Here is a 19,717-nt window from a genome sequence, read left to right as displayed (position 1 = left end):
TCCCACCCCGAGTCCGACCCCCTCACCCCGAGTCCGACCCCCTCACCCCGAGTCCGACCCCCTCACCCCGAGTCCGACCTCCCACCCCGAGTCCGACCTCCCACCCCAAGTCCGACCCCCTCACCCCGAGTCCGACCCCCCCACCCCGAGTCCGACCCTCACCCCGAGTCCGACCCCCTCACCCCGAGTCCGAACCCCCACCCCGAGTCCAACCTCCCACCCAGAGTCCGACCCCCTCACCCCGAATCCGACCCCCCCACCCCGAGTCCGACCTCCCACCCCGAGTCCGACCCCCCCACCCCGAGTCCGAACCCTCACCCCGAGTCCGACCTCCCACCCCGAGTCCGACCCCCTCACCCCGAGTCCGACCCCCTCACCCCGAGTCCGACCCCACCACCCCGAGTCCGACCCCACCACCCCGAGTCCGACCCCACCACCCCGAGTCCGACCCCCTCACCCCGAGTCTGACCTCCCACCCCGAGTCCAACCCCCCCAACCCGAGTCCGATCCCCTCACCCCGAGTCCGACCCCACCACCCCGAGTCCGACCCCCTCACCCCGAGTCCGACCTCCCACCCCGAGCCCGACCTCCCACCCCGAGTCCGACCCCCTCACCCCGAGTCCGACCTCCCACCCCGAGCCCGACCTCCCACCCCGAGCCCGACTTCCCACCCCGAGTCCAACCCCCCCAACCCGAGTCCGATCCCCTCACCCCGAGTCCGACCTCCCACCCCGAGTCCGACCTCCCACCCCGAGTCCGAACCCCCCACCCCGCGTCCGACCCTCACCCTGAGTCCGACCCCCTCACCCCGAGTCCGAACCCCCACCCCGAGTCTGACCTCCCACCCCGAGTCCGACCCCCTCACCCCGAGTCCGACACCCCCACCCTGAGTCCGACCCCCCCCACCCCGAGTCCGACCTCCCACCCCGAGTCCGACCCCCCCACCCCGAGTCCGACCTCCCACCCCGAGTCCGACCCCCCCACCCCGAGTCCGAACCCTCACCCCGAGTCCGAACCCTCACCCCGAGTCCGACCTCCCACCCCGAATCCGACCCCCCCACCCCGAGTCTGACCTCCCACCCCGAGTCCGACCCCCTCACCCCGAGTCCGACCCCCCCACCCCGAGTCCGACCTCCCACCCCGAGTCCGACCCCCCCACCCCGAGTCCGAACCCTCACCCCGAGTCCGACCTCCCACCCCGAATCCGACCCCACCACCCCGAGTCCGATTCCCCCCACCCCGAGTCCGACCCCCCACCCCGAGTCCGACCCACCACCCCGAGTCCGAACCCCCACCCCGAGTCCGACACCCCTTCACCCTGAGTCCGAACCCCCCACTCCGCTCAACGTAAGCTCGAGGAACAGCACCTCATCTTTCGATTAGGCACTTTACAGCCTTCTGGACTCAACACAGAGTTCAACAATTTCAGATCATAACCTCGGCCCCGATTATATTTTTTTCCACACTTTTTTTTGTTTGTTTGTGTTTTCTGTTCTTCTCTCCCACAGGGCAGCTGTCTTTTATTCTGCCAGCGCAATTTACACTTCATCTAGAGCCATCCTTTGTTTCTTAACCTGCCCCATTACCATCTCCTCTTGCCTTGAATATCTCTTAATGTCTCTTAACCTCTCCTGCCTTCTATCCTATCACAGACCTTCCCTTTTGTTCTTTCATCCCCTCCCCCCTTTCCCAGCCCCTACACTTGCTTAAAAATCTGTTCCATTTCCTGCTTTTTTTCCAGTTCTGACGAAAGGTAATCGACCTGAAACGTTAACTCTGTTTCTCTCTTCACAGATGCTGCCTGACCTGCTGAGTATCTCCAGCATTTTCTGTTTTTATTTCAGATTTCCAGCATCTGCAGTATTTTCTTTTTGTATTAGTAAATTTCAACCTAGAATTCAGAGCCAGAGCTCCGCTCTCCACTCGCTGACACTGCCTGGTACTGGGGCTCAAACCCTACACCTTCTGACTCAGAGGCAGGGCTGCTAGCACTCAGCCAAAGGCACATTCCAGACACCGGAGTGAAAACACCTTGTGAATCAGCCTGTGCCACGCCTAAATCTTTGTGCTCTTTGCATATGCTCATGCACACAACCAGAGGCAAAGGATTGCCATTTGGTGGAGAAAAGGCCAGCATCAGCAACCTCAGTCAGCACGAGGAGGAAGCTCTGCAGTGCGCGGGGGTGGAGGGCACTCAGGCTCAGGTTGGTAATGGCATGGAACGCCTACACAACTGAGGGGACTTTGCAGCTTGCAGACATTCCGAAGACTTGAAAGGCCACCTGCTATTGGTCAGTGACATCTTCGGGTTCGCACTTTCCTTAAATGGTTGTGTCCCTCAGGTACTGAACGCTTCCATAAAGAAGCACATGATGCACAGGCTGGCACCTCCAGCAGGAACCTCTACTCCACCTAATTCACCCACCCCACTATGACACTTTACTCAGGTGTCAGCCGTGGCTCCGTGGGCAACACTCTTGCTCCTGAGTCAGAAGGTTGGGTTCAAGCCCCACTCCAGTGACTTGATAATCCAGGCTGACACTCCAGTGCAGTACTGAGGGAGTGTTGAACCGTCGGAGGTGACGTCTTTCAGATGAGATGTTAAACCCAGGCCCTGTCTGTCATCTCAGGTGGATATAAAAGATCCCATGGCACTATTTTGAAGAAGAGCTGGGGAGTTATCCCATATCAGCCATCAACCAACACCTAAAAACAGATTATCCAGTCATTGTCACATTGCTATTTGTGGGAGCTTGCTGTGCACAAATTGGCTGCTGCCTTTTCTACACTACCACAGGGACTACACTTCACAAGTACTTCATTGGCTGTAAAGTGCTTTGGGACGACCTGTGGTCATGAAAGGTGCTATAGAAATGCAAGTCTTTCTTTCTTACTTACTCAAGCACAAGCCCAGATACACCCACTCAGGACTATTGAGACCGAGGGGATATCATTGGGTGAATCACAGCGTACCAGTGAGCAAGAGGAGCTGGAAGGGATGATGAAAGAGCCATCTCTCCCCAGAGGAGGCAGAACCTAACCTCAGCTCAAGGACAAAGATCTCAGGGGCTCAGTCTTTAACCGATCTGTGATTCAGGAGCATAAACCTCGTGCGCTGGCAGTGGAGACGGTCCCCTCTCATATGCCGCAGATGGCGTAAAAGTTAGAGGAGTCCACAACCCACATAGATACAATATAAGAGGGATGGCATGAAATGAGGAACACCCTGGTGACTATGGCAGTTCAGGAGATCGATGCAGCCATGAGACATTGAGTCTCTCTGGGCATTTATCGCTTCAGTAGTAGTAGCAATGGCTGCTTCCATAGCTGGCCTGAAGGGCACCTGTAGGTCAGGGCTTTCAGGATTTGATTGGAACGATTTGACCTGAGCCTGTACCGAACACGAGTGGGCTGCAAGGAGTGGATACAGATGTCACTGCTTCTCATGGCAGGGACAATGCACCTGCATCAATACATCAAAGCTAGCACAGGAGGGAGCTTCTGGACTGAGCCCAGTAAGCATTGGACACGCAAGCGACATGACACTAGAAGCAGATCCTGCAAGGACACCCGCTTCGCTGAGAGGAGTTCCACCTCAATCACTGAGGCTTCCAGTCACAATCCTCACAACCTCCTGACCAGGTGTGATAAGAGCTTTACACACAAAGGGGCACCTATGGTGATAAGAGGTAGCAGTAGTCATGCACAATGAAGGGACAAGATGGCAGTAAACATGTGCCTTTCAGGTAATTTGGTGTGTTTGTGTATTTTTTCCAGGAAGCCTTCTGTTATCTCTCTTATCTGGTGATTAATGTTTGTAACTGCCCTCTCCCAGACACATTATTAGAGGTCTTACAGATTAGCTGCATGGCTATCAGACATTATGAAGGGCTTTATTGTGTGATGCAGATGAAGGGCATCCCCTTTATTGGAAGGAGTTGTTGCTGATCTCTGCCTGGTGGCCATGCTGCTGGGAGCAGGGTGACTGGGCCCACCTCCTCTCTCCTGGGCATCTTCATCCTGAGCAGGGGATTGGTCTCCAGCACCTTCTCCCTCATCACCGTCTCAAACCCGACACCCTTATAATGGTCAACTTCTGGAGGATGCAGCAAGCCACTACAACTCTGGAAACCCTTGCTAGACTGGACTGCAGGGCTCCTCCTGACCTGTCCAAGTCCCAAAAACAGGACTTTTCAATTCTGATGGCTTGTTCCTGGCCCAAGGCCTAAGGCCTCATTCAAGCTGTTCTCGGCCTCTGTCCTCAGATGCCCAGAAGGTGTCATCAGCCAAGGGCAAAGAGGGTGCCCCTGGTCTGCCATCAGCCACCATGTCACAGTGACCTGGCTGAGCAGCGCAGCTATCGAGAATAAATGAATCATGGCAACTCCCAGGTTAGATGCACTGACATGCTGGATGATGTGACATCACTCGCTATCTGGACATTCAGGAAATGAAATCCCTTGCTGTTGACGAAGTTGATGGGACTTTTAGACGGAGCCCGTGTAGCCACATGGGCGGCATCAATGGCACCCTGCTCTTTTGGGAATCCAACCGCTTAGACGAAACTGATAATGAATCTCTCTCTCTCCTCTCTCATTCTCTCTCCCTCTCCCCTCTCTCCTCTCTCTGTCTCGCCTCTCTCTGCTTTGCTGGGTCCATGTGGAACTGAATAAACTCAAAGCTGTGCCTGAACAGGCATCCGTGACCTGTCTAATGCAGCGATACCCAACACCCCACCCTCGATGTGGAATGTCTTTACGACCAAGTCCATATCCACAGGAAGCGAATGTCGGTCTTTGCGAAGGCCCTGAAGGACGTCTTTGTGAAGGCTTTTAACCGGGTCCACACCCAGATTCCAAGAGGACCCCCCCCCCCGATCACCAAAGACCAACGGGATACAGACCAGGACTACTACAGAGACCACTACTACAGAGACCACCACCACACCAACCGGGACCAGAGAGGATCCCCACGCACAACAACAATGTCGGACCTGCACCACTCCTGTCCTACAGGGGAACAGGACCACCCCCAGCCAGGCAGAGGGAGAGGTGCTCAGGGCGTACGCAATACCACAGGCAGAGACAATCCATTAAAAGACATAATGCAGGCGATCAGCAGCATCTACTCCCGCCTTATGGATCAGAAAAAAATAAGGACTAGTTGTTAGAAAGAGTTGTAACCAATTATCCTCAGCATTTATAGACAATTGAAATGTTCTTTTTTCCCCATTTAGACACAACAAACACATATCACTATTTATCATATTTTAACCCATCACAGTAAAAGATCAATTTTAGCATGAAATCCTTATATATCTCAACCTGGAATATCCAAGGTCTACGCTCTTCTATGCTTGGCATGAAGAGTGGGACCCCAGAGGTCCTAGATGAAATTAAAGATCTAGATATTATCTTTTTACAGGAAACCTGGTGTAGAGGAGAAGGGCACACTGGCTGTCCCCATGGGTACACAGAGCTGGTGGTCCCCTCCAATAAATTGCCAGGAGTAACCCAGGGCAGAGACTCTGGAGCCATACTGATTTGGCTTAAAGCAGAGCTTAGGAATTACATTAAATTTATAAAAAAGGGCGAAAACCACTTATGGCTCAAAATTAAGAGGGGCATCATCTCTAGCATGAAAGATGTTTTCATTTGCACACTCTATATCCCCCCGACAGAATCCCCGTACTTCAAAGAGGACACCTTCTCCAACATAGAGAGGGAGATTATCCAATTCCAGGCCCAGGGAAATGTGTTGATCTGTGGTGACCTCAACTCAAGAACTGGCGAAGAACCAGACTTCACCAATAATCAGGGGAATAATTACATATTTGGGAATAACCACTTTGATCTCCCTTCCCATCCACACAGGCATAACTGCGACAAACAGACAAATGCTAACGGAAAACAGCTCCTGCAGCTCTGTTGAAGCCTGGGTCTGTACATTGTCAATGGTAGGTTCATGGGAGACTACCTAGGAAGATCCACCTATTGCTCACCTCTTGGCTTCAGCACCATAGACTATATGATTATGGATCTGGACCCATCCTCTTTCAGAGCATTCAGTCAAACCACAAACAACACTGTCAGATCACAGTCAAATTACTGCATATCTTAAAAGGACAGAAACAACCAACACAGAAACACAACCCAGTAAGCTGTACAACATTAAAAAATCCTACAGATGGGCCAAAAACAGCACGGAAAAATACCAGAAATACTTGGACACCTTTCTGGAAAATACATACACACACAATAAAGAAGGCGTAAACCGGGCAGTGAATAACCTAAATAATATTTTTGATAATTTGGCATCAATGTCAAACTTGAAAGTTCGCAAGAATAAACCCAAAACAAAAAACTATGAAAAATGGTTTGACTCTGATTGCCAGAACATGAGGAAAAAACTCAGAAAAATATCAAACCAAAAACACAGACAACCAGAAAATGAGGAATTACGCCTTACTTATTGTCAGGCACTAACACAATACAAAAACACACTCAGAACCAAGAAAGAGCAGTATATTAAGAATAAACTCAGCTCCATTGAGGAATCCATTGATTCCAATTGTTTCTGGGACAACTGGAATACATTACACAAAAAACAACATGACGAATTGGCCATTCAAAATGGAGACACATGGGAAAACCATTTTGAAAAATTATACCAGAAAAACACACTAAGCCCAGAGCAATACCAAATATGCGAAAAACTGGAAAAGCTCGAATTTGCCATAAAAGATAACCAAAACCCGCTAGACCCCATAATATCTGAAAAAGAGCTATTTGAAAAACTCAAGGACCTGCGACCAGGAAAAGCTTGCGGTGCAGACGGCATCCTAAGCGAGATGATTAAACACACGGACGATAAAATGAAATGGGCTATCCTGAAACTCTTCAACTTGGTTCTGAGTGTCGGTTATTTCCCCGATATCTGGAACAAAGGACTCATAACGCCCATATACAAAAGTGGAGACAAAGTTGACCCAAATAACTATCGAGGCATCTGTGTAAACAGTAACCTGGGGAAGGTTTTCTGTAGTATCATAAACAAAAGACTTATAAACTTCCTTGAGGAGCACAATGTCTTGAGTAAAAGCCAAATTGGATTCCTACCAAACTATAGAACATCAGATCATATCTTCACCCTGCAGACCCTAATTGACAAACATGTTCATCAAAACAAAAGCAAAATTTTTGCCTGCTTTATAGATTTCCAGAAGGCTTTCGATTCCATCTGGCATGATGGTCTATTCTTGAAACTTATTGAAAGTGGTATAGGGGGAAAAACATATGATGTAATTAAATCAATGTATACAAACAATAAATGTGCAGTTAAAATTGGAGACAAACAAACAAAATACTTCCCACAGGGGCGTGGTGTGACGCAGGGCTCGTCCATCTCACCGACACTCTTTAATATTTACATAAATGAATTGGCAAAACTACTTGAACAATCTACAGCACCCGGCCTCGCCCTATATGAATCCAAGGTTAAATTCCTCCTCTATGCAGATGACCTGGTTCTGCTGTCACCAACTGAGGAGGGTCTACAGCAGAACCTGGATCTGCTAGAGTCATTCTGTCAGACCTGGGCCCTGACAATAAACCTCCAAAAAACCAAAGTCCTTGTGTTCCAGCAAAGATCCAGACATCAGGGACCCAGAATAAATTTCACACTAGGAACAACTAAAATTGAACAAACCACTAACTACACATACTTGGGCTTAAAAATCAGTTCTACGGGAAATTTTCATCTGGCTGTGAATGAACTGAAAGAGAAAGCAAGAAGGGCTTTCTATGCCATTAAAAAATCAATCCAAATAGAAATTCCAATTAGCATTTGGCTCAAAATTTTTAAATCACAATAACCAGCCCCAGGACAGTGACATCGTAGCACAGAGAACTCGACCCAACACAATTGTCACTAAGCAAAAGGAAAAATATCTGTCATATTGGGCAGAAACAACAAAAACCCAAAACAAACTCAATTGCTACTTGGCCCTAAACAGACAATACAACATGGCTGAATACCTGACCATGATAAAGGATAGCAAATTGAGAAAAACCTTGACAATGTACAGACTTAGTGAACATAGCCTGGCCATCGAAAAAGGCAGACACAGGCAGACCCGGCTGCCAAGAGAGGACAGGATATGCTCTCACTGCAGTCAGGGAGTGGTGGAGACAGAGATGCACTTCCTCATAGCTTGTGGAAAATATCAGGGCATCAGGGAGAATTTCTACCCAAAATTCACAAAAATATGCCCTGAATTCAGAAATTTGAATGACGACCAAAAACTCCCATACCTACTAGGAGAACAGAGAAATTGTGTAACCTTAGCGGCACACTATGTTACAGCTTGCCATAAACAGAGGGACAACCATTAAATCTAAAAAAAGAGTATATACAAATTATATGAATGTATATTTATACACTCAGGGATATATCTGTTTATACACTGTATGGATAGATCTGCGTTTCTGTGTTCAACCATAAATGTTTTTCGATGCTTTGGCAACATAAGATGTACCTTGTCATGCCAATAAAGCGATTTGAATTGAATTGAATTGAATTGAACTACTGACTGGCCGATGTGACGAAGGCCACCTGGAAGCTACAACAACAACTTGCATTTATATAGTGCCTTTAACACAGTAAAACGTCCCAAGGTGCTTCACAAGAGCGTTATCAAACAACATTTGACACCAAGCCACATATTAGGAGAGGAGCTCGGTCACAGAGGTCGGTTTTAAGGAGTGTCTAAAAGGAAGAGAGAGGTGGCGAGGCAGCGAGGTTTAGGGAGGGAATTCCAGAGCTTAGGGCCTACGCACAGACACCAGGGTTACGAACGGTTTGGATTAGCCTCACAACAGTTGCCAGGGAGAGGGATGGAGTAGGTGGCTAGGGAATGAAGTTTGTAGCGGGGAACCAAAGACCTTTGGTCTTCCCAATATTTAGCTGGAGGAAATTTCTGCTCCTCTGATATTGGATGTCGGAAAAGCAGCGTGACAAATCAGAGACAGTGAAGGGGTTAATGGAGGTTGGGGTGAGGTAGAGCTGGGTGTTGTCAGCATATATGTGGAACCTGAATGAAAGCATCTGGATGAATAAAATTTGTGCTGTTGTCAGCTTCTCAGCCACAGATGAGGCATTGCCGCTAGTGGAAAGAGGCTGCAAATCAGGATCCAAGAACTGGCGATGTCAAGGGAAAACACAGCCTTCTCAGACACTGCCTGTGGGAAAAACCTAGATAGGCGTTCTGTGATCTGTAAACCCTGAGGTGCAGATACCTGGGGGTCAGGTGTTGCCTGCGTGTGTAATGCCGCACTCTCCCAGTTTCCAACCTTTCCTCCTCCATGTCCTCATCATCCGCTTCCTCAAAGCACAGGAAAAATGGACTCCCCATAGGGAAACCTGCGATTTCACTACACATCACTCCCTTTAAACTCTCGGCAATTTTCACAAAGCACCTTTAAATACTCAGGAACAGCAGCTCCAAAGTAATGGAAGTGACTCCCAGTTGAAACCACATCGCAGTGATTTTCGAATTGGCTGATCATTTTTTAGGGCGGTATGTGGATGGAAGCACCGGGAAATCTTGGGGGACACTTGGCCACGCCCCTGCATCACCTAATTGTGGCAGGGCAAGCTTCCAGCAGATGGATCAAGGTCACGATGGGGTCGCAGGAGGGAAATCACAGTGGCCATTTTTAGAAGGAGAGTTTTGGCAGTGGACCGCTCCAGATTCGGCAGTGGACATTGCCAGATCACCGCGACACCATCCAAAAACAGCTGGTCTTCTTAATCACAATCCAGGCCTTTGTTTCATTTTAAATTTGCACTTTTGGCAAAGTGATGCTTCTTCTCACTCTTTTGGCAACATTTTACTTATGATGGGAGGAGAGGCCCAACTCCATCAGTCATCACCCAGCCACAAGGCAGCCTAGACACTGCCATGGTTTACATCACCACCAACTCTAATCAGCAGCATCTGTGGGAAATCCCAAGGCACATCACTGTTTATAGATAGTGGAAGAACTAGCTGTGTCTATAAATATAAATTCATATATCATGCTGTGCAGAAAATTAAAACTGAGCGTGGGCAAGATGTAAAATGGCTTCAGCATATCTGAATTGAAGGATGTGCTTAATGCCTATATGAGGGAAAAGGGAACAGAGGAATATGGGGCAGGGTGGAACAAGGTAATTAGTGTGGGAGGAGGCTCATGTAAAGTATACACACAGGCATAGGCCAGCTGGGCCGAACGGCCTGGTTCTGTGCTTTAGCTTCTATGTGAAGCATTCGTAAATTATTTAATCAGGAAAATCTAATTTGCCAACCAAACTCCCTTGTGGATCATTCAACCTGGAATTGGTTGAATTTCTTGATGCATTGTTTGACCCTTGCCCTGAATTTGCTGAGGAGTATGGGCATCTCAAAGGAGAATGGAACATTTAAGCCTGAGAGACTAGGGAGCGAGCAAGGCTGAACTAAGAATGTCGTGGGAACAGAGGTGAGGGAAACTGAATCAAAAGCAGGTTCGGCAGCTTCTCACAGATTGTTGTTAAATGGACGGCTGACTTTTGCTGATGTCAGGTTTGGCCATTTACTGCTGCCATTGTGCATCAATTTGGACTGTTCTGTTGGGATAAATAAATCTTTAGTTAATTCAGAATCTAAGCAGAGCTCAGGTAAGGAGTTTGTGTGCATTTCTGTGCCCTTGCTTGGTTCCACTCTTCCCTATCCAATCATAGCCAGAGCCTCAACAGCAATGGCTTCTCTTCCCACCCCATGCCATTACCTCTGGCGTCCCCCATGGATCTATCCTTGGCCCTTCCTCTTCCTTGTCTACAGGTGGCCCTTTGACGACATCAGCCAAATAAAAGGTGTCAATTTCCACATGTACGCTGATGATGCCATGACCACCCTTCCACCACCTCTCTTGACCCCTCCACTGCCTGTGATGTCAGACTGCTTGTCCACAATCCAGTCTTGCATGAGCTGCAGTTTCTTACAGGTAACCATTGGGAAGACCGAAGCCATCACCTCCGGTTCCCGCCACAAACGCCGTACCCTCGCCACCGATTCCAACCCCCCTCCCTGACCACGAGCTCAGGTTGAACCAGACTGTTCATAGCTTCAGCATCAAGCTGAGCTTCAGACCTCATATCCACTCCATCACCAAGACCACCTATTTCCACCTCAGTGGACATCATCAGTCGATGCCATTGCCTCAACTCATCTACTGAAACCCTTATCCACGCTTTTGTCACCTCCAGACTTGACGATTTAATGCTCTCCTGGCCGACCTCCCATTGTCCACCCTCCACAAACTTCAGCTCAATCAAAACATTGCTGCTCCTATCCTATCCCACACATGCTCACCCATCAGCTCAGTACTCACTGGCCTACATCGGTTCCCGGTCCCGAACACCTCCAATTTAAAATTCTTATCCTCATGTTTAAATCCCTTCATGGCCTGGCCCCTCCTTATCTCTGTAACCTGATTCAGCCCTAAAACTGCCTAGAACTCTACATTCCACCAATTCTGGCTTCTTGTCCAATTCTGCCCCCTTCCCTTCACCCCACCACTGGCGGCCGTGCCTTCAGCCATGTAAGCCATATCATCGCAAATTCCCTCCCTAAATCTTTTCGCTCTCCACCTCTCCCTCCTCCTTTAAGACCCTCCTTCAATCCTACCTCTTTGACCAAGCTTTGGTCACCTGCTCTAACACCTCCTTTACTGGCTCAGCACCCATTTTGTCCAAATTTTCTTTGTGCAACACCTGGGAAGTTTTGCTGCGTTGAAGTTCGATATTAAGGCGAGTTGTTGTTGCAGCAACTTACAACAAAAAGGCAACGCAAACAGCAACAGTGAAGGACAGAAAGGCCACAATAAGTCTTTGTCAAAAAGTGAGGATAGAGCAGCGGAACCTGGAAAGAGAGGGACATTCAAGCACTGTTGGAGTCTTGCAAAAATGGAGTTAGTGGCAGAACTGCAAAGATGAGAGACTGCTGAACTGGAAAAGCAGCAACAGTTTGAGTTATGTCGCTAAGGCCATTCCTATGGTGGAGGTTGGCTATAGGTGGCCTTAAAGCAAATGGCACAGCTCCGTAACTGCCTCCCTGCTGAAGCTAAACCTGTGGAGGCAGTGTGACTCCATCATTGCCAGGTAGCTGTGCCTGGACCTATAGACACAATTAGTAGCATATAGGCAAGTCTGTTTCTAATGCCATCTGATATCCCGGGTATCCCTTCTTTGTATCTCTTCATCCTTGTCAATTAAATCCAGCAGCATAGAATGCTGAAACAATTCCCACAGCTCACAAAGACAAGGCAGCAATATTTCAGTTCCCGACATGTGAGAATCTAACTGACCGGAAAGGCTTTTGTAAAATGGACTAGACTAGTGCACTGCATGTGCTGTGTGTGGCAACAGGAATACTGCAGTCTTCCCTTTTACATAGCATGCATTAGCATTTTGCACTGGTAATCAAAGTCAGCACACACTCGGTGCAAGAACTTGCACTACTGTCAGGGAAGCAGTACCAGGAATTACAGCACAGCAGTCAATGGTGGGAAGGGAGCAAGCTCAGGAACTTGCACAATCCCCATACGCACCAAGGAAAACACAGGGCTAGTGTAAACTTTAGCTCCAAACAATGATAAGAGTTTAAATTAAACGGGCAAATTTGCTGTTGCCTGCTTCACGAACATAATTACCATTTTATCACCTTACAATAAATTAGTTTTATATCTTTAGCCAAAAATGCAGAGTAGACATTCCTGCTCAGTCTCCTCTCAAAGTCCCCATCTTAATAAATACCAGTGCCCACCCAATTCACTTCACTCCGCATGACATTAAGAAGTGACACTGCAAAAACTATGGGCCCTGACAGTCACCCACATCCCAAGAATAAAATATATTTGTTAAAAATCACATCTCCTCCAATAATCAAACAGCCCATGCCAGCTGCAGCAGGACCTGGATAACATCCACACATGGGCTGGCAAGGACCATCTCCAACCAGAAAAGGCCCTACCATCTGCTGCTGGCCTTCAACATAGGAACATAGGAACAGGAGGAGGCCATTCAGCCCCTCGAGCCTGTTCCGCCATTCAATGGCTGATTTGCAACACTGTATTTGGTGTCAAGTGTGATAGCACCTTGAAGAGGGAGTCTAATGCTGATTCATCTTCACACTGATTGCAATATAACTACAGTTGGTTCAACGCCAACTTGTTCAACCTTAAAACTAAAGTTTATAGATAGTTTGATGGTCTGCTGAACATCTCTAAGCTGCTAATATTAGGAAAGAGATGAATGTGTCATTAATTCATTTCTAACATTAAACAATTCACTCACAATAGGAACAATGTTTTGCCCGTGTATTTAGGTTAGCCCAACACTGATGAACCTGGTGCATTTCTCAAACATTACCTGCAGTATAACTGCAGGCTTAAATTTATTAACCTTGGAAGATTGACAGTGACCTTCATTCTCTCAGGGTGCATTTACTGCAAGTTTAACGTCTGTAACGTGGACCCAGATATTAAATGTGTGAGGTGTAAATCAAGAGTTAAGATCCAACCTCGCTAGGAGAAAAGTTAAATGAGACTCTGCTTCCCTCTTGAGTCAGATGGAACCCTAACTTCTGAATTACACAAAAGATATTTAGCAGCTGACAGCAAATCACCCTTGGCTCTGGTGTCAACCGCCACCCATTGCAGCCTGTTGGACAGTCCTGTGTGGTTATACAGACCACCCATGGCATTGCTCAGTGAGAGTGGGAGGGTCGCTGTATTCTAACTGGGATGTCATGTCAGCAAAAAAGATGTCAGCGAAAGTGTGATGTGAAGTGTGACACTTGCAGGAGACTCGTGCTCTGCGCGGTATTGGCCCCGATTCTGGATTGAGCTGCAGTTATATTATTATATATTTTTTGCACTTGCTGTAAGTGTCACGCTTTCCCTGTCACTTTGTTGGTAACATGCCTATTTTAAAACATCAATTCCTCCACTCGCCTTGAGCAATGCCAGGGGCACCTCTCTCACTGTACAACATCTTGAAGTGAAAGGCCATTGATTTGTCGGTTATAAGTAGGCAGGATAACTAAACAATGATTCATCACTGGAACAGTGCCGCCGGCTGTACTTACATCTGATCCATTCAGATTAGGTTGGTTTACACACACTAAGCACTTCCAATTCTCTAATACTTGCCAGTGGGAGTTTTCCTGCACACGCGGTTGTTTGGCTATCGGTGGCCGATGTGCCATTCACGAGGCAGCCTTCACGTGAAGCCATTCTCCAGGAAACAAGGTGGGAAAGACATGAGAATTTAGCAGAAAGTAAGGCCAATACCTCGCTGGACTGGCGCTGCCAATCCTTGCTGTCGGTTGGCACCTGGTGCTTGGCCTCCCCCAGGGTGATGCCCGGCTCGGTGCTGTAGCCCACCGCCCTCCAGTCCCGGGGCGAGTTGGAGATGCTGGCGATCTTGGACTCGGTGGCGCTGTTCTCCTCCGTTAAGGACCTGGAAGATCTGCGGACAAACAAACTTTTTCTCAGGGCTTTGACGCGGAGACTCTCGTTGTTGCTGACGGGAGAGACATTCTCCGCCGCCGGCTCCTGGATCTTCTGATCCAATTTGGTGAGTTTGGTCAGAACTTGGGAGATCTCATCCCGGACCCCGGACAGAGTCTCCAGCTTCTTCTCGATCTCGCCGATCCTCAGCACCAGCTTGCAGACGCTCATCTTGAGCTCTTCGTCCCCGGACTGGTGGAGGCGAAGCCCCTTGCCCAGATCCTTGTGGGGGGCGCTGGCTTTCGCCGGGGTCGGCTCGGGGCTCCCACCGTCTGATTTGGGCAGGCGGGACAGGGAACCAGTGCTGTTGTAGCAGGATTGCAAGAGGCCGGTGGAACCGCTCACACTCATGTCATCCAGAAACCTGAAAATGTCACTGATATCATCACTGAGACCCTCGGACTCCTCATCCGACTGTTTGATGGGCATCCTCTTGGGGTGATGCCCCTGGGCACTCTCCTTGCACTTGCCCCGCACCGCCTGCTCGGTCTGGGTGCCCACACTCGCCGTCTGGTCGAAGCTCAGCAGCTGCGCCGCACTTTTATCTTTCAGCTTCCTCAGCTGGCTCTGGCCGGCCGGCTCGGCCTTGATGTTGAACGGGCTGACCTGGCGGCCCAGCGAGCCCTCGCCAGCCTGGCTGAAGTAGCTCTGCGCCCTGTCCATGGTGCTGATGGCCTCGGCCGCCGCCGCCGCCTGCCTCTGGCGAGCCTCGGCCAGCATCTCCTCCTTGACACTGCTCGGATACCGCTGGCTGTGGCCCGTGGGTTTCCCGGCGGAAAAATACTTCTCACAGTCCTCGACTTGGTCGTTGTTCAGGCTCCAGCTCTTCAGCAGCCAAGGCGCCGGCTTGTTGTGTTTGGCGGCGAGTTTGCGGGGCTCCTGTGAGATGGTACTTGGGCCAAAATAGGTGGTTCCTTGAAGGTCATCCAAACTTTCATGCTTGACGTATCTTTTTTCTTGACTTGTCGATGGTATGGAATCACAGTAAGGATTGCTATAGGGCATCTCAAAACTGTTACTGAAAAAGGTTGAGAAGCGTGGCCCATTCTTTTGAATGTCTGAGCCGTGGTCCTCATCTTCTGACTCTTTGTCCATTGGCACCAGCTTGGCCACACAAGGGAGCATGTCCTGAAGTTCTCCATTGAACACAGGTCTGCCCTGGACACAGGGGCTGATCGTGAACGCCTCGTCGCTCGAATCCAATTCCCCACTCCTGTCCGTTTTCCTGCTCGGGGAGTCTTGGTCTGAGTTTGATTCCTCCTCTGGATCCATGGGGAAATAGGTGGTCTGCATGACACACGCCTGAGGGTCGATGCCGTTGAAAGTTGGGGAACCTTGCAGTCGGTCAAGTGAGGCCGCCCTGCTTTTACTCTCCTCTGGCCCCTCATTCCTGATCCCGAGGAAAACATTGGGGTCGGAAGTGCAAATGAGACGCTGGCAGTCTTTGCAGTCGGATGCGGGACATGTATCGGCAGCTCTGGGCACCGAGTGCTCACTGCAGCCGTCCCTCTCCATCGAGTCGTGGCTCGATGCATAAGTCGGAGAGCGAATCCGAGAGATTTCAGTGTCTGATCGACAGGATTCAAAAGATTCATTCTTCCTAACCTTGTGCTGGTGTCGATGGGGCAGCTTCTCCTTCGCGACCCCGCCGTTCATCTGAATCAGGTTAAACATGGTGACGATGTCGGCGGCGATCATGATCTTCTTGGACTGGGGGCTGTCCGCGTTGCACCGCAATTTCTCTTTGAAAAGAGTGGCTGGGAAATTCGGGTCCAGGCAGGCGGTGTAAAACAGAAGGCTCCTCAGCTTCGCCAAATGAGTTAGATCAAAGCGAGCACAAAGCAATTTGCACAGATCCTGATAGGAAACCGTGCCGTGATTCGCGTCCAATTCCTCCAAGATCCGGACCAGAAAAAGCGAGTATTCCGGGGCAGCTTCCATCTTCCCGCCCGCGATGCTATCGATTGAAAAGCAATTGATTTCCACCCGCCCTTCAGCCAAGTAGCCGTCTAATTCTCCCGTGTCACTCCGGCTTATCTCCAGCTCGTCTGCTTTTGGCAAAACACCCTTTGAAGCAATTTATCTTCTCTTTAAACTCCCCCAAACGGTCTGGGAGACTGAAGCGTCCTCTACCTCTGGAAGCGAGCTGCCCAGGATTGCACAGCCCTCCACACACCGTGTGCAGGTGGCTCAGCTGCCCGGAGTCCGGCTTCACAATTCATTCGCAACCAATAATAGGAACAGATCGATAACTCCCCAAGAGCCAGTTTGCCGACACTCCTCCTGTTATTTTCTTCAACTCCGGACGCTGAAGTCCACCGTGAGCGACACTGAAGATGCCGAGCCTTGCTGAGCACCCAGCGCCGGTCACTTGGGTGTTTGCTGGAGGGAGCTGTCCACAAGCTGGTGGTGCTGAAAGATCAGCAATCACATTGTTTCTCTCCAGCGTGACGTCATTTGCATTCAATCCAATGGATCGGCTTCAGGGAGAAGGCGCTCACCGTGCAGGCTGCCAGCAACTGAGTGCGACTCCAAACTTCACTCATTCCTCGAAAAACAAGGCAGGTACAATTAGCAACACCGCGCTCTCACTGGCAGTGCTGCAGTGTAAGGACAGTCAACAGCAAGTCAATGTTGGGTGCGAGAAAGACTTGCATTTATAGAACGCAATTCGCGGGACCTCAGGACGTCCCAAAACGTTTTACAGCCAATTAATTACTTTTGAAGTGTAGTCACTGCTGTAATGTAGCAAACACTGCCGATAATTTGCGCACAGCAAGCTCCCACAAACAGCAATGACACTGGGAGAAATCCCCTGCTCTTCTTTGAATAGGAACATATGAACAGGAGGAGGCCATTCAGTCCGCCATTCAATTGGATCAGGGCTGATCTGGATCTTAACTCCATCTACCCGCCTTGGTTCTGTAACCCTGAATACCCTTGCCTAACAAAAATCTATCATCTCAGTTTTGACATTTTCAATTGATCCCCCAGCCTCAATAGCTTTCTGCGGGAGAGAGTTCCAGATTTCCACCACCCTTTGTGTGAAGAAGTGCTTCCTGACATCACCCCTGAACGGCCTGGCTCTAATTTTAAGGTTCTGCCCCCTTGTTCTGGACTCCCCCCACCAGAGGAAATAGTTTCTCTCTATCTACCCCATCAACTCCTTTAATCATCTTAAACACCTCGATCAGATCACCCCTCGACCTTCTATACTCGAGGGAGTACAAGCCCAGTCTGTGCAACCTGTCCTCATAATTTAGCCATTTTAGCCCTGGTAGCATTCTGGTGAATCTGCACTGCACCCCCTCCTCCACCCCCCACCCCGCCCCGCCAAGACCAATATATCCTTCCTGAGGTGTGGTGCCCAGGACTGAACACAGTACTTTAAATGGGGTCTGACCAGAACTTTATATAACTGGAACAGAACTTCCACTGTGGGATCTTTCACATCCACCTGAGAGGGCAGACGGGGCCTGGGTTTAAATTCTCACCTGAAAGACGGCACCTCCGGCAGTGCAGCACTCCCTCAGTACTGCCCCTCCGACAGTGCGGCGCTCCCTCAGTACTGCCCCTCCGACAGTGCGGCACTCCCTCAGTACTGCCCCTCCAACAGTGTGGCACTCCCTCAGTACTGCCCCTCCGACAGTGCGGCACTCCCTCAGTACTGCCCCTCCGACAGTGCGGCGCTCCCTCAGTACTGCCCCTCTGATAGTGCAGCACTCCCTCAGTACTGCCCCTCCGACAGTGCAGCACTCCCTCAGTACTGCCCCTCTGACAGTGCGGCACTCCCTCAGTACTGCCCCTCCGACAGTGCGGCGCTCCCTCAGTACTGCCCCTCTGACAGTGCAGCACTCCCTCAGTACTGCCCCTCTGACAGTGCGGCACTCCCTCAGCACTGCCCCTCCGACAGTGCAGCACTCCCTCAGTACTGCACTTGAGTGTCAGCCTAGATTTTGTGTTCAAGACTCTGGAGTGGGACTTGAACCCACAACCTTCTGACTCTGAGATGAGCGTGCTACTACTGAGCCACGGCTGACATCAAATTATTATTTAAGGTTAACATATAATTATTTCCCGGGGTACAACAACACCCAAGGCAATGGGTGGGGGGAGTAAAGTGCAATATCCCACTTTGCATATGTCACGTACTGATTTGTGTGGGAAATACTGCCACATGGATATGGTTTAATGGGAAATAGGGTTGGCATGACTGCTGAGCAAAGTTTCACTGAGGTAGAATCGGAATTCACGATTCCATTCAATCCACAGTGAAGTGTTTGAAAAACTACACTTTTGAGGGGAAAAGAAAATGATCTTCAAAACTTCGATAAAGCACGTAGTACGTAGTTAAGTAGACAGCACTAATGGTATGTAGTAGACTCATGACTAAGGTCAGAGCACGTGGAGTCAGGGATAAGTAGCAGAATGGATAGCAAGGTGGCTACAAAACAGTAAACAGAGAGTAGGAGTTAAGAAATAAGGTCATCGACCTGAAACATTAACTCTGTTTCTCTCTCCACAGATGCTGCCTAACCTGCTGAGTATTTCCAGCATTTTCTGTTTTTATTTCAGATTTACAGCATCCGCAGTATTTTGCTTTTGGAGTAGGGGTTAAGGGTAGTTACACAGACTGGCAAAAGATGGGAAGTGGTGTTCCACAAGGATCGGTGCTGGGACCACTGCTGTTCACAATTTACATCAATGATTTGGACTCAGGAACCAGAAGTACAATTTCAAAATTTGCAGATGACAACAAATTGGGGGGTGTAGTTAATACTGAGGAATACAAGACAAAATACAAGAAGATATTAATAAACTTGCAGAATGGGTGTGTAATTGGCAAATGAATTTAAATATAGATATGAACAAGGTGGTGCATTTTGATAGGAAGAATAAGGAGGCCACATACCCTTGGAAAATAAGAGACTAAATGGAGTAGGTATACTAATAGTATGTAGCTACGTACACAGCACTAATGGTACATAGTTAAGTACAAAGCAGGACAAATCAAACCCTACCAATTATCATCCTATCAGCCTATTCTCAATCATCAGCAAACTGATGTAAAAAGCCATCAACAGTGCTATGAAGCAACACTTACTCACCAATAACTTGCTCACTGA

At 49.2% G+C, this 19,717-nt stretch overlaps 1 protein-coding gene across 1 annotated transcript in view; it reads right to left on the bottom strand.

Moving 5' to 3' along the window:
- The window catches only part of minar1 (membrane integral NOTCH2 associated receptor 1), a 303,291-nt gene extending 286,759 nt beyond the window's left edge, over positions 1-16,532 (bottom strand). The window contains exon 1 of the mRNA XM_085968972.1: positions 14,373-16,532. Coding sequence (XP_085825098.1) covers positions 14,373-16,532 — 2,160 coding nt within the window. The remainder of the gene's footprint in view (positions 1-14,372) is intronic.
- Positions 16,533-19,717: the final 3,185 nt, after the last annotated feature.

This window comes from Somniosus microcephalus, chromosome 27 (genome assembly GCF_052327205.1).
Source record: "Somniosus microcephalus isolate GS21.2 chromosome 27, FLI_Smic_1.0, whole genome shotgun sequence".
NCBI classification, from domain to species: domain Eukaryota; kingdom Metazoa; phylum Chordata; class Chondrichthyes; order Squaliformes; family Somniosidae; genus Somniosus; species Somniosus microcephalus.
Note: the sequence above shows the minus strand (reverse complement) of the source record. Positions and strands in the feature narration are given on the sequence as shown.